The sequence below is a fragment of the Eutrigla gurnardus genome (genome assembly GCF_963514095.1).
Source record: "Eutrigla gurnardus genome assembly, chromosome: 19".
NCBI classification, from domain to species: domain Eukaryota; kingdom Metazoa; phylum Chordata; class Actinopteri; order Perciformes; family Triglidae; genus Eutrigla; species Eutrigla gurnardus.
This window is the reverse complement of record NC_139930.1, coordinates 17,728,243-17,741,584: the sequence shown is the minus strand read 5'-3', so window position 1 is coordinate 17,741,584 and position 13,342 is coordinate 17,728,243. Positions and strand designations below refer to the sequence as shown.

The 13,342-nt window shown below is 44.6% G+C and overlaps 2 protein-coding genes across 3 annotated transcripts in view; one reads left to right on the top strand and one right to left on the bottom strand.

The window, feature by feature from the left end:
* Positions 1 to 13,342, top strand: part of c9 (complement component 9) — a 34,155-nt gene that overhangs the window by 2,076 nt on the left and 18,737 nt on the right. The window contains exons 7-11 of one of the 2 annotated variants that reach the window (XM_084035139.1): positions 14 to 254; positions 335 to 481; positions 858 to 1,033; positions 1,329 to 1,563; positions 1,648 to 1,817. In XM_084035139.1, the coding sequence (XP_083891265.1) occupies positions 14 to 254; positions 335 to 481; positions 858 to 1,033; positions 1,329 to 1,563; positions 1,648 to 1,805 (957 nt within the window). In that variant the 3' untranslated portion in view covers positions 1,806 to 1,817. Of the gene's footprint in view, positions 1 to 13; positions 255 to 334; positions 482 to 857; positions 1,034 to 1,328; positions 1,564 to 1,647; positions 2,087 to 13,342 lie in introns of those variants that run through there. The other variant, XM_084035138.1, reaches the window with a different exon arrangement.
* On the bottom strand, positions 8,132 to 10,060 carry gas1b (growth arrest-specific 1b). Its single transcript, XM_084035157.1, has one exon. It carries the CDS (start codon positions 9,651 to 9,653, stop codon positions 8,859 to 8,861), a length of 795 nt encoding a protein of 264 aa, XP_083891283.1. The 5' UTR covers positions 9,654 to 10,060; the 3' UTR covers positions 8,132 to 8,858.

Here is a 13,342-nt window from a genome sequence, read left to right as displayed (position 1 = left end):
CCCCGGCGTTCAGAACAAGAGCTTCATGCGGGTGAAGGGCCGAGTCCAGATGAGCACCTACAGGATGCGCTCCCGTGGCCTCCGGATGGCCGACGAGTTCTTGGAGCACGTCAAATCTTTGCCTTTGCAGTACGAGAAGGGGATTTATTTCGCTTTCTTGGAGGACTACGGGACCCACTACACCAAAAACGGGAAAACTGGCGGCGAATACGAGTTGGTCTACGTTCTCAACGAGGACATCATCAAGGCGAAGAGTATGGGAAACTGCTTGCTCTGAAGTTTAATCATAGTGTTGACGATACATTAAAATGTCTGTCCTTCTTTATCCCTGCAGATCTGACGGAGAGGACGGTTCAAAAGTGCATCAAATTAGGCATCACGGCGGACTTGGCAGGCCTTGGTGGGACCGAGGAAGGCACGGGTTTGACCAAGGGAAACATCAATAAAAAAGACTGTGACGATCTGACGAACAAAGACAGTGGTGCGTTTCACCATTTTTTTTTTACCTGATCACACTGAGACGGAGTAAAGCTAGGTGCAGATCTCTCAAGTATCTTAATGCAATCCTTCACAGCATGACTAAGACATTAGGGGATACAAATCCACAGCCCTTGTTCCATGCAGAACCAAATGTCAGACAAATTATAAGCAAATATCGGGCTTCAGCAATCCACAGCTAGCCAGTGGGTATCTTTGTCCTGGTTGCCACGTGTAGGCTTCGTTGCATTTTATCCTGGCAATGCAACTGCCAAGAGGTAGCCCTCTGCCTAACTTCTAAAACCAAAGCCAATGAGTACGTTGATACTGTGATAGGTATGAGAAAGATTTACAGTAATGTTTCAATTGTTGCCGCACAGTTGATAGTGAAGGAAAAGCAGCAGTGGACAAGGTGATGACATCAGTCAAAGGAGGCACCCTAGAAAGTGCCGCTACCATGCGGGCCAAGTTGAATAAGGACGGCGTGATGGACGTCGCCACGTATCAGAACTGGGCCCGGACCATCGCTGTCGTCCCCGCGCTGCTCACCAGCGAGGTAACGTGAGCTATGACACATGGGTGAAGCTCTAACTACGTCTTTATGGGGTATCACAAACTCAGGCAGCAACGTAAATACCCTAAACCAGCATTGGCGACTTTTAATCTGTCCAAACCAAACCTGCTAATAATCATATGCTAGCATGTCAACAGGCTAAATAAAAGCCTATTAGCATATTAGCGTTAATGCTAGCATGTTGGCATTTAGTTCAGAGCCTCTGCTTATAAGACATGAGGAAAATGGAAGATGCAATGACATTTTTCTGTTATATTGCTTTGTTTTTCTGTGACAGTCAGAGCCCATCTATATGTTAGTTCCCTTGGACATGCCGGACGCCAACGCCAGGACGTCCAACCTGAAGCGGGCCACTGTGGACTACATCGCGGAGTATAACGTGTGCAAGTGTAGGCCCTGTCACAACGGAGGTACTCTGGCTCTGATGGATGGGAAGTGCGTGTGCCTGTGCCCTCACCTGTACGAAGGCGCAGCCTGCCAGAATTACAAGGGCGATAACGCCAACGTCCCAGGTAAGATCAATAAAACAGGTGCGTACAATGCGTTCGAGCCAATCTGCATCACTGTAGGTCATTGATGTCTGACCGTTTATGCAGGTACCAGACCTACTGTGAACCAGGAGGGGAACTGGTCATGCTGGTCCAGCTGGTCCGGCTGCAGCGGAGCGAAACGCACCAGGACTCGAGGATGTAACACAGATGGGCTGCTGGGAGCCGTGTGCAGAGGAGAGACCAGCAGTGAAGATCATTGCTGAGCAGATAGATAAACCAATCAACAACCTCTCTCTCTCTCTGACACACATAAGTGTGTTTTTAGGAGAACAGAGCCATCTTAAGGTTGTTAATAGATATTGCAGTTCAGCATTTTTTTTAATGTGTAGATATATTTGTTATTTTTCATCTGGAGTGAGTTGAAAGTAGAATGAAGCAACTTTAAATTAACATTAAGAGCCACAAAACAAGTATCAAGCATGAGGTGTGATTTAATTACAGATGTAGTACCACAGCCCTCCACTAGGCTACACTCTGATGTGCGGTTTTTTAAGTGCCTGAGCCCTGCAAAGTTCTTTTAATTTGCCGCAACTCAATAAAATCTGATTTTTTTTCAGAAAACGTTCCATTTAAAAGTTGGTTTAAAAAAAGAGCATGTCACGTTTCAAGGTGTAGCCACATGCTCCAGACAAATAGAGGGCAGCATTTCACCTCCATACTGGGTCCATACAATCCAAATTAAGCATAATCGGTTATGGGGGGAAAAGAATAATACATATAAACATATATAAATTGATCACATGCCGCATCAGACTAGATTGTGTTTCCTGTTGTGAGGATGTAAAGTCCAAAAAGTTTGTAAATCTGAATAAACACAAAGTGACAGAAACGATAAAAACAACTCGTATTTTCATTTCGTCCCGCCTGCAGCTGTTGTCGCAGAACTTCAGCCAGCACAAACCTGCGTGCCCGGGGGTTCGATCCCTGGGGGGACCGTCCCGACTCCCCGCCAGACCAGCAAACATTTCTGCTGCAGCTGTTCCCCAGGTTAGACCCAGCAGCCCCGCCAGCCCGATGTGAACCCCTAAGCCCAGACTGGACGCTGCGATGACTCTTGAGGAATAAGTCGTATTACAAAACAGGACGGGCTAGCGGCTAGCAGGTTAGCATGCTAATTTCAGTACAGGACATAGACTTCACTGACATAACACTCTTACCTCTTTACATTCTGTTGATCAAGTTCATTCTTTGAATATGTTAAAGGTTGAGTAGGTCACAGAGATTTAGACTTTGAAAGCATCGCCGGACCGAATAAGTCCCGCCCCCTTCGTTCAGACCTCAAAGCAGAACGCCAAACAATCGCTCAAGATCTGCACAATCAGGAAGTAAGCATTGACACACAGGCAGGCCGCCCAATCAGTTTCTCCAGCCCGGCTTTTTTGATTGGAAGGGGTTTTTACAGTCCTGCCACGGCCACAGATTTTTATTTTATTTTAGCATTTAATGTATTCATTCCTATCTGTATGTTACGAGGACTTCAAGTCATATAACAAAGTGTTTCTGAGTAAAATCACCTTCTCAACCTTTCAACTAAAATCCTGGTACTGCTCCTTTAATCATGACTCACATTCAGACCCCCAACAACAACATCGTGTCTTTTCCACTTTAGCGGAGTTGAAATGGTGTCGGCTGAAGGGACGTATTAACGGGCTAATAACTCAACTTTAAAAGTATGAACACATTCCATCTGGCTGCGTCGGGCTAAATGAGAACCAGATGAGGAGACGCAGGACGGAGAGAGAGAGAGAGAGAGAGACAGAGAGAGACAGAGAGAGAGAGAGAGACAGTTTAAGGGTGTTGGACATAAACATGACATAAAGGGAGGCATTATATGTGCATTCTGTTTTTATTTACTGTTCCTGAAGGCGTCTTCACCTGTGTGCATGAACTCATTTTCCATAATCGTGTAATTCTGGGAAGCTGGAGTCTGTTTTCTTTGTGTGTGTGTGTGTGTGTGTGTGTGTGTGTGTGTGTGTGTGTGTGTGTGTGTGTGTGTGTGTGTGTGTGTGTGTGTGTGTGTGTGTGTGTGTGTGTGTGTTTCAGTACATTTGGCACTACAAGTGGAAACAAACGCAGCAGAATTATACTGTGTTTTTTATTCACACAAGACTTTCCATTAGAGCTAATGCAAATCGTATGAAGGGCGGAACAGTTTTTAATACAGACTGTCTGTATGTGCTTCAAATTAACTCAAATCGTTCTAAAGATACAGTTTGTTTTACATGTATGTTGTTTTTATGCCATTTTTTTTTAAAGCACAGGTGTAAAAAATACAAAAAAGTCTGCTCCATTAAAAATCATTACTGTCGGGGGGGTATTGCTTTCATGCTGGTGGATTTGCTCTCACAATGGGGCTAAAAAAAAAAGGATGATTGTGTTTGCTTAGCTCAACAGCCTTTGATTTCCAAAGTTTGCACATGGATTTGAGCGTTTAGCGCCGACGCTGCAGAGATCCTCGTGCCAGAGGCCTCGTTAAACAAACAGCGGCCTCAAGCCATGGCACAATATTCACCAATGTGCACAGACCTGTTAAAGAAGGGGAAATGTGCTTACAATAAGTGATTCTGATCTCACTTCAGAGTGATTTGTTCTCAATAAAAAAAGGTGTCAAACACAATTTATTGAGCCCTAAATATCATTAACTTTACAGATTTTAACAAAATGTTATAAAAAAACACATGGGACATGATTATTAGACTCCAGCTGATCTTACATTTTTGTTTTACTTCTTCTTCTTCTCTCTCTACGTGAATTTATATCACCTCCTGTCATCACTTAAATAAGGAGGAGTTAAAAAGAGTCCAAAAGAGTGTGTGTGTGTGTGTGTGTAGTGGGGGTGATGAATGCATACTTGAGAGGTATCCCACTGAGGGTGGTACCTCTGGCCTTTAGGATGTCAGCATAATGGAGTAAAACTTTGGGACCTTATTGAGCTCCGGGGAGAACCCATTCAGTCCCCCGGCCTCGAGCCATTATCTTAGTCCAAAATGTTTTGTTCCTCCTTCAGCCTTCAACAGAACAAGTTAGCACGAAATAATGAACCCCTCCTCATCGATAGACTGCCCAAATCTCTCTTTTTTACTAACAATTTCTTGTATTCAAAACTGAGGAAGCTTAAATGTGGAACAAATCCATAGGTTATATTTAAAATGTGCATTCTCAAATCGATTCTAACAAGATTTTTGCAATCCATGTTGCAGAGAAGAAACATCTTCACAGCCCTTTTTTCAGATCTCAAAACAAGTCCAGAGGAACACAAATGTGTTTGCAATAAGTGGACGTGCAGTTAATTTGTTTTATTTGACTTCATTACACATTAAAATCCCAACGAGTTGCTCACAAGCCAGAAAATGAATTCAAGAATTGCTTTTCAAAATGCGAACCCCCCCCATTGTCATCTCATCTCATAAACATATAGTCCTTCGCTTTTCAGCAGAGAAGAGGTAAGGGATATTTTCTCTCAACAAAAGAAGGGTGTGAAAGGAGTCCCCCCCCCCTCCTAAACGCCTGGTCACAGTTGGAGCCCCCCCCTCCCTCACTTCCCCGGGTCACTAAAGGCATTGAAGTTTTTAGAGGGCTGCTACGGCAGATTACTCCACACAGCTGTCCCAGCACCGTGGAAATGAAGTTATGCCCCTTGTCAGCTAGGTTTTGTGTTTTACCCCCTCCCCAACACCTCCTCCTCCTCTTCTCCTCTCACTCCTTTGCACCACTAGTGCTCTTTGGATGCACGAGGGAAATGAGGGGAAAGGAAACTACCCCATTGGTTGATTAAATATTCCCTCCATGCATCATTATTCAGAGAGGCTTAAAAATCCCTGACATTCAACCCCCCCTCCCCCCCCCCGCCCCCACACACACACCATTCCCTTCCCCCGTTAACCCTCAATCATAAATCAACCCCTCCCCCCCAAAAAACATTTCCCACCTCTCTAAAAGCTCAAGTCCACCCCCCAACCTCCAATTATTGTGGGTCACTAGGGGTTTTTCTCACTTTGCTTTTGCTAAGTTTGTTGATTTTTTTATAGAAGAATCTTCATTTTAGAAAATAAATGTTGGATTAACAAGTAATAAAACTGAACCTGAAGGGAGTTTTGACTTGGTCTGGTATGACTAGACTGGTGGCTAATGTTAGCTAATATAAAGTCACATTACTAAATCAGCCTGCATGACTTCCAGATGACTCTGTACTGAAACACCATTGCAGACATTTCTATTGGAAAATGATGGGGAATTCAGTCTCAGTGGCTCTTATGCTCAAAGTGTTCACTCTTCAGCAAAAGTTAGTTAAAAGTTATTGAATGGTAAAAGGGTATCACAGCAACCACTTCCATCAAAATGTGCTTTATATCACACCTGGATGTAGTTTTTTACCAAATAGTTTATCGGCTACCTTTTTGATCGGTAGCCTAATCATGTAGTCTATAAACAACAAAACAATCATTCAAAGGATTTTCAGAAAACGAAACAGTCACTTTCAGTATTTAAAGAGTTGAGTGTAGGATTTAGCGGCCTCTAGAGGTGAAGTAGTGAAGAACTACGGTGGCCTTCAGCTAACGTGTGAAGGCTAAAGTATTTGGTTTGTCCATTCTGGGCTCCTGTAGAAACATAGAGCAATACGTCCAACTCCTTTAAGAGAATCTGTGAAAACACACCGATTCTTAGTTTCAGGTAAACAACATTATATTTCATTTCTTCTAATAGATCCGATGAAACCCGACACACCGGACCTTTAAGTTTCACCCTTTTCCTCTGTTCTTATACTCCCATCTCACGTCGCATGAATCAGACCTGAGAACAGCTGAATTAGAGGCCGCTCTCTTTATTCCACGACAGACGGTTTCAAAATAGGCCCGACAGGAAAACGCCAGTCTGGCGGGCCGAGCCGTTTAAAACATATTTTTGCAGAGTTCCACTGGGACTCTGAGAGGAAGGGAGTTATTGCATTGCTTCAGTGCTAACCTTAACTGAAGAACAATGAAGAATAGGACCCAAATTATCCTCCCAAAGCCTTTTTTTTGGTTGCAATTAAGAATATACTGACGTATATCGGGTTGATATGCATTCGGCCAGCGGCCAATAAGGAAAACATGCACAAAGTGGGGCCGGCTGTTTGCGTTAGTGTATCCGAGGGGAGGAAGGGTTCAGGGCGGGGCAGCGGGGAGGCCGGCCAAGCAACACTTTGAGTTATGATGAGGCAATTTTAATGATGTTCTGCTCCGCGGCACCAAAAGGCTCCGCTCACTCCTTTTCTGTTTCTGGCATGGGAAAGAAAAACACAACATTCCCATTTTCCTTTTTGGTGCCAAAAGTTAATTGAAAACATTTCAGGGCAATGTATGGCCCGGGGGGCGCCCCCACCCCCCTGTATGATTCCCATCCCTTCATTATCCTCCACAATGATAAAAAAGGCATTACAATTATTAATGGTTGGACCCGGGAGGGGGGGGGGCTTTTGCTTCTCATAACAAAAGGCCCTGAAATGCCTTCACATCACTTCGTTGGTAATTTTTTTTAACAATCGCTGCCATTAAACGGATTATTATTATTATTATTATTATTTGGCTCCTTGTTTAAATATGTTTTTCAGAATTAAGTCACAAGCTATGATGAAGTTATTCTCACAGCTTAGCACTGAAAATGAACTTTACTGCACAAATTAAGGTATCAGCAGGAGTTTAGAGCGAGCAACGAAGCTGAACTTTCTCACATAACTCCTCCGTCTTCTGGGTTAGCTGCCCCCCCCCCTCCCCCTCCGAGGGGTGACAGAGAGGGAAGGAGTGAATAAAGTGCCCCCCACCCCCCCTCACATTGTGCCGAGCACACCATTGTGTATTTTGCATCTCCATAATAGAAGGTGCCACTCGACTTTCTCTTCCAATCAATGAGCTGGAGGGCCCCATCACTTTCCCCCCTCTGAAAAGCAACATGGCTGCCGTCAATATACTCTGGAGGGCTATTATCACGAGTGAAGGAGGCGACCGACCTCATAACACAAACATGCAAACAGATCACTGCATTATATACACCGTAGATATAAAAATCATTACATCAGATAAAAAAAAATGCAATAAACTTGAAGCAAATTTGTAAAAAATAAAAGTTGTTTTGGTCAAACTGTTGATTTAGATCAATATTTTATTTTGAAATGTTGTAGCGCCTTTAACCTATTCTGACTTGTACTACTTGTTACCGAAACGATGCTATACTTTAAGTAAATTGCAATAATATAATATGTTACTGGAAAGGAATCATTTCAGATTTAAGAGGAAAAGTGTTAAAACCACAGTTTTCTGTGACACCTGAATAATTGTGTTGGATGATTTCAGGAAGAGTTGGTCCAAGATCCATCAGGCGAAAGTAAAAAAAGGTAAAATTAATCTCAGGTCTGTTAATTAGGCCACATTGCTTTGCATGGCAATAAACTTTTTTAAAAAAAGATGTAAAATGTAAAAACAAAGCCACACAGGTTCCAAATTCAAACTTTTTTTTTTAAATTGTCTTTATTTAATGTGCACGTACATTCAGAGGAGCGTGTGTGTGTGTGTGTGTGTGTGTGTGTGTGTGTGTGTGTGTGTTTCCTAAATGGGCTACTTGATATCTCCACTCACCCGAACCATCCTTTTATTTTCCCAGTGTGCCCTTTTGTGAAGACTTCTAACAAACACGGGGGTGAGGATAGACAAACGCACCCAAACAGCTTCTTGGCTCCATTGGTGCTGACAACCCCCCCCCCCCCCATCTGTTTGAGTAGTTTTACTTTAAACCTTTACGCAAACATCCATGTTTACAGAGGTCAAGTGTATCCCTGCCTTTGCGGATTTACACACATTTCAGTGGCTTACATCAACTTTGGCTTGTCTTAATGAAGGGGTTGTGGAGAAAAAGCAAACTGCAGCACGCCTCCGATACAGTTCTCGGTGAATAAAACCAGTTTAAAGACTTTTAGGCACTTTTTTAAAAAACTTTTCCTTTCTCTCTCCTCTCCTTCCTGTTTGGCCATAAAGTAGTTTACATAAAAAGGAGTGGGACTATTCATACAGTGCAAATATCTTGTCACTCATAAACATTTTTGACAAAAATAAACTTTTTATACAATATACTGTACAATCTATCTTTACATAGTAGAATACACGGGAATAAACTCACAAATATAACATGCTATTGATGTGATTAACAAACAAATGGACTTTTTAGTGTCAAATAGACACAAAAAAGCACCAAGTTGTTAGTTTAACAACAAAAAAGCTGCTTTTTCAGATTAATTTGGTTAGAACCAAAATGGTGGTGAGGACGCTGAGGAGACAACAAGGTGTGCACGAGTGGCACGAGCTCTCCACGTATCGATAATCGTCCTGATCGATGTAATAATCGTCCTCGGGGTCGGACTCGGAGTCCGGGAAGTCGCCGCTCCCCGCGTACCCGGTGCCGGACTCGGAGCAGAAGGTCTTCATGCTGACCTTGATGTACTCGCAGATGTTCCTCTCGGTGCCGTCGCACACGCACGTGTCCAGCTGCTGCGCCTTCGGGATGACGCGCATGTTGGCGATCACCCTGCGGCAGCCGTCCGAGCACCTCTCCCCGCCGAACAGCTTCCGGCAGTGGAAGAGGTAGTCCCGCATGGCGGAGCCGCACGACTGGTCCGCGTCGCACCGCTGCCGGGCCTCCGTGCAGCCCATGGTGCTGGTGGTGGTGGTGCGCGGCAGGCACGGCTCGATCGCCTGCTTGGTGCTCCGGCACACCGGGTCCAGGGCGCAGTCGCAGTCCTCCAGAGCCGGGCCGCTCCGGGTCATGTTGAGCTGGATGAGGGAGGAGATGCAGTGGCTGGGACACTTCTTGTTGCGGCCCCCGCCGCCGCTGATGACGGGCGCGCAGGCGTAAAGATACTGGTCGTACGCGTAACGGCACTCCGGCTCTCCGTGGCACTTCAGGATGGCTTTCCAGCAGACCAGCCGGCGGTTAGGAGACGCGACGCACACGCCGATGAGGAGGACCAACACGCCGCATATGAGACCCGCTGTCCCCCCCTTCACTGCGGCACGGCTCGCCATTTCCAGGAAGATTGAACCTCAAACGAGTCGGACTTCATGTGGGCTTCTGTGACTCCGCCGCCGCGTCGGGATTCTCCATATCACGTCACAGTTGGGGACCGTGCAAAGCACCGCGTCGAGTCACCGAGGATGACCGGAACGACTCAACCATGTTACGGTCTTAAAACAAAAAAAAGTTGAGGGAGAAAAAAAAAACTTTCCAGCAGTTCTCGCCAGTCCCGGTCCCGGTCCCGAGGTCCCGGTGGTTCCAGCAGCCACGCAGACGACGAAAACGTGTTTTTCTTTTTCCAGTAACTTCTTTCCCAAAACTTTTCCGCGATATAAATCCTCGTCCCCGACGGCTCTGATGCGCATTCACGTCCGACCCGCATCCGCTGGAGCTGCAGCCGCTTTGTGATGAGGGCTGATGGGCTGATTAGGTTACTGCGGGAGCCTCCTCCCATTGGTCCGATAAACCGTGGAGATTGTGTCGTCACACGCGGCCAGTGACGCAAACTACTGAAGCAAAAAAAAAAAAGGAAAACTTTCTGCAACTGAACTTTTTATTGCCTTGTTATGGAACATATATATTATTTCAAGAAGTTAGTTAGTTAGTTAGTTAGTTAGTTAGTTAGTTAGATAGATAGATAGATAGATAGATAGATAGATAGATAGATAGATAGATAGATAGATAGATAGATAGATAGATAGATAGATAGATAGATAGATAGACAACCAATTAGCTGCTCTAATTAGCTGACTGGTTGTATATCAGACCACTGGACGAGTTAACTTAATGCATCACCTACAGATTGCTAAATTGCATAAGGGGGCGGGGCTTATCCAAACTACCATATTGCTGCATGTGAACTGTAACAACAATAACGTCCCCATCTCCGGCAGGCAGAGCCGTCGTACGTAATGAGGCCCAGCTTCACTCTGGAAACCGTGGGGATGTGGTGCCTCCCCGCCGGGAGACGACAGCTGTTCTAACCCACGCAGAGCTCCCGTCTTACACTTACTTCCTGTCAAGACACGGCGGAGTAGACACCGGCAACGCCTGCAGACACATGTACGCACACAGCAACGCAGACATGACAGCTTTAAAACCTACATTTACACACACGGAGCCGGGGGAGAACCGGAGGCCTAACGTGAGAATAGTAATAAAAACACATTTGTACTGCCGATAGACAGATATATAATAAGAGATAAAGAGAGAGATAAAGAGAGATAGATAAAGATATAACGATAGATAAAAAGGATAGAGATACAGAGAGATAGCTAGAGATAAAGAGAGATTATATAAAGATAGAGATAAAAAAGATATAGAGAGATAAAGATGGATAGATAGATAGAGAGAGAGAGACAGGGACAGAACTGTGTGAGACTCGTAAAAGTAAAAAAACACACATTTGGCCGTTTTTACTGCAGTCAGTGGAGGCGTATCTGCAGCGGTGTGAGATTCTAACCAGCCAGTATTTTAACAGGTATTAGAGTGTGAAGAGGAATAACAACTTCAGCCATGCAAACAAACAGAGAGCCACTTGGAATGGAACCTAAACAGATGTGTTTGGGGGGCGTAGGAAAAAAGCCACTCAGTCACCGGGATAGCTGCGTTGTCCTGACCCCGTCACATCGCCAACACTGTGACCACAAAGATCTGGCAGCTCTCAGCGGGGACCCTCAGACCCTCAAACCCCCCCCCCCATAGTCCAATTAGAGAGATTAGAGAGGAGTCAAGACGAGTGCAGGAGAGCTTTTTAGCCAAATAACCCAAAACAACCTCCACCTCCTCCCCCAGCTGGCATACCAGAGCAACAGGACGGCTGCAGACTCACTTTAGAGCAACATCAAAGCAGGAGGTTAGAGAAAAGCCCAAATGGTGAACTGCTCAAGGGGTCTGCATTCACTTCAAAGAGCCGCCCCCCCGGTCGGTCTGCTCAGACCTCTTATCAGACATAGATAATACATCGAGATATCATGATACTCCAATATGTTATCGATACAGTGGCGCCAAATATCGCTATTTTTTTTGCATTAAGCCTGCCTCACCAGAGTCACTACTTCACGACTCCTCTTGGCCTTTTGCCAGTTAATGTCTATATTTGAATGATGATGTGTTAAAGAGGGACTAAGCTAAGACAATGCAGTGAATAAACACAGTATATGATTCATTCATTCCTGCTTATTGCCTTTTCACTGGTATTTTTTCTCCTTCAGATACAGAGATATCGTGATGCTGATCGTAGATGATTTCTTGCAATATATCGCAGAATCGTGATATCAGTTATCGTGGGGGAAAATATCGTGATATCATCATATCTGTGATTCCTTCGTGGACACTCCACCGAAGGACGTGCTTTTACTCTTTTTTTGTGGTAAACTCCACACTCGGATGCACAACAAGCCTAAAGAACACATCCTGGGGCCACGTTTGCGTTTCAGTTTTTTTAGAAAATGAGTTCATAACACAGCAGAACCCCCACAAAAAAACCCCATCAGTGTTGGACGGCAGCCAGATGAGAACAACGACCAGATTCAGTTGAGCTCCGTATGATGGAGCTGGCAGCTGCTCCCCCCTCCAAAAAAAAAAAAAAAACATGTACCTCCTTAAATTACCCTAAATGCATCACCGTGATACTTCACTTTTTACGCCGAAAAAAGGGAAATACGAAGCCCTCCCCCCTTTGCAAGTGTCCCGGATGTGCGTCCCCGTGGGCCTACATGCGGTCGCTCATGGCGACTCGCATATAACAGGGTTTCCAGAATTGGAATGCGGTTCCCAAGAGTGGATTTGTAAATACTCACGCAGAGACAGACATGCTCTTCAGTTTGTCTCCACTGCTGTCAGAAGTCATTACACACAAGCTGCCGTGCCAATTCACTGAACTTTGTATTCAAGTGCTTCCAAGCCCAGAGAGAGAGAGAGAGAGAGGGAGAGAAAGAGAGAGAGAGAGAGAGAGAGAGAGAGAGAGAGAGAGAGAGAGAGAGAGAGAGAGAGAGAGAGAGAGAGAGAGAGAGATGGGGGGGAAAGGAGTCAATATTAAAATGCTGCCAAGTGTTGTTTTTTTTCTCCCTACATTTTCTCATTTTCCTGTGGCTTATGGAAACTTCTCAGATGTCTCCCCGGTCTTCGACATGCTGATATTTATTTATTTTTTTGCCTTCATTCTTCATTCTCACATGAAAGCGATGAATTTAAATGCTTTTGATGAAAAAAAAATAACTTTTGCGTGCAGCCGTGACATGAATATGCAGAAGGTGTGACACAACACAAGCAGCACAAAGCACTGCGGCAGTTCTGTTTTCAGAAAGATTACAACGGGAGGGATGGAAATCACCTGGATCAAAGGGATTTTTTTAGCCACCCGAGTATCTAATATTATGTTCCCACACAACAAAACACTGCATTTTGAATTATGCATGGAGGGAAACTATATTTTCTGGACTACATGAGCGATTAGCATATCACAAATCAGAGTCTGTGGAAGGCTGCACAGGGAGGAGGTCGGGGTGCTTTGATTGGATAAAAATAACCAAGTTCTTTTGTTGTATTTTTTGTTTTTCATTCAATTTTGCGGTCATTTTAAACCCAACTATGATGTTTTGTTCTGAACATAACCAATCCATTTTGTTGTGTAAACTATGTTGCCTTGTAGCATTTTGGGGGTTTTGCTCGTTAACCACGTATTTCAAAATGCGATCGT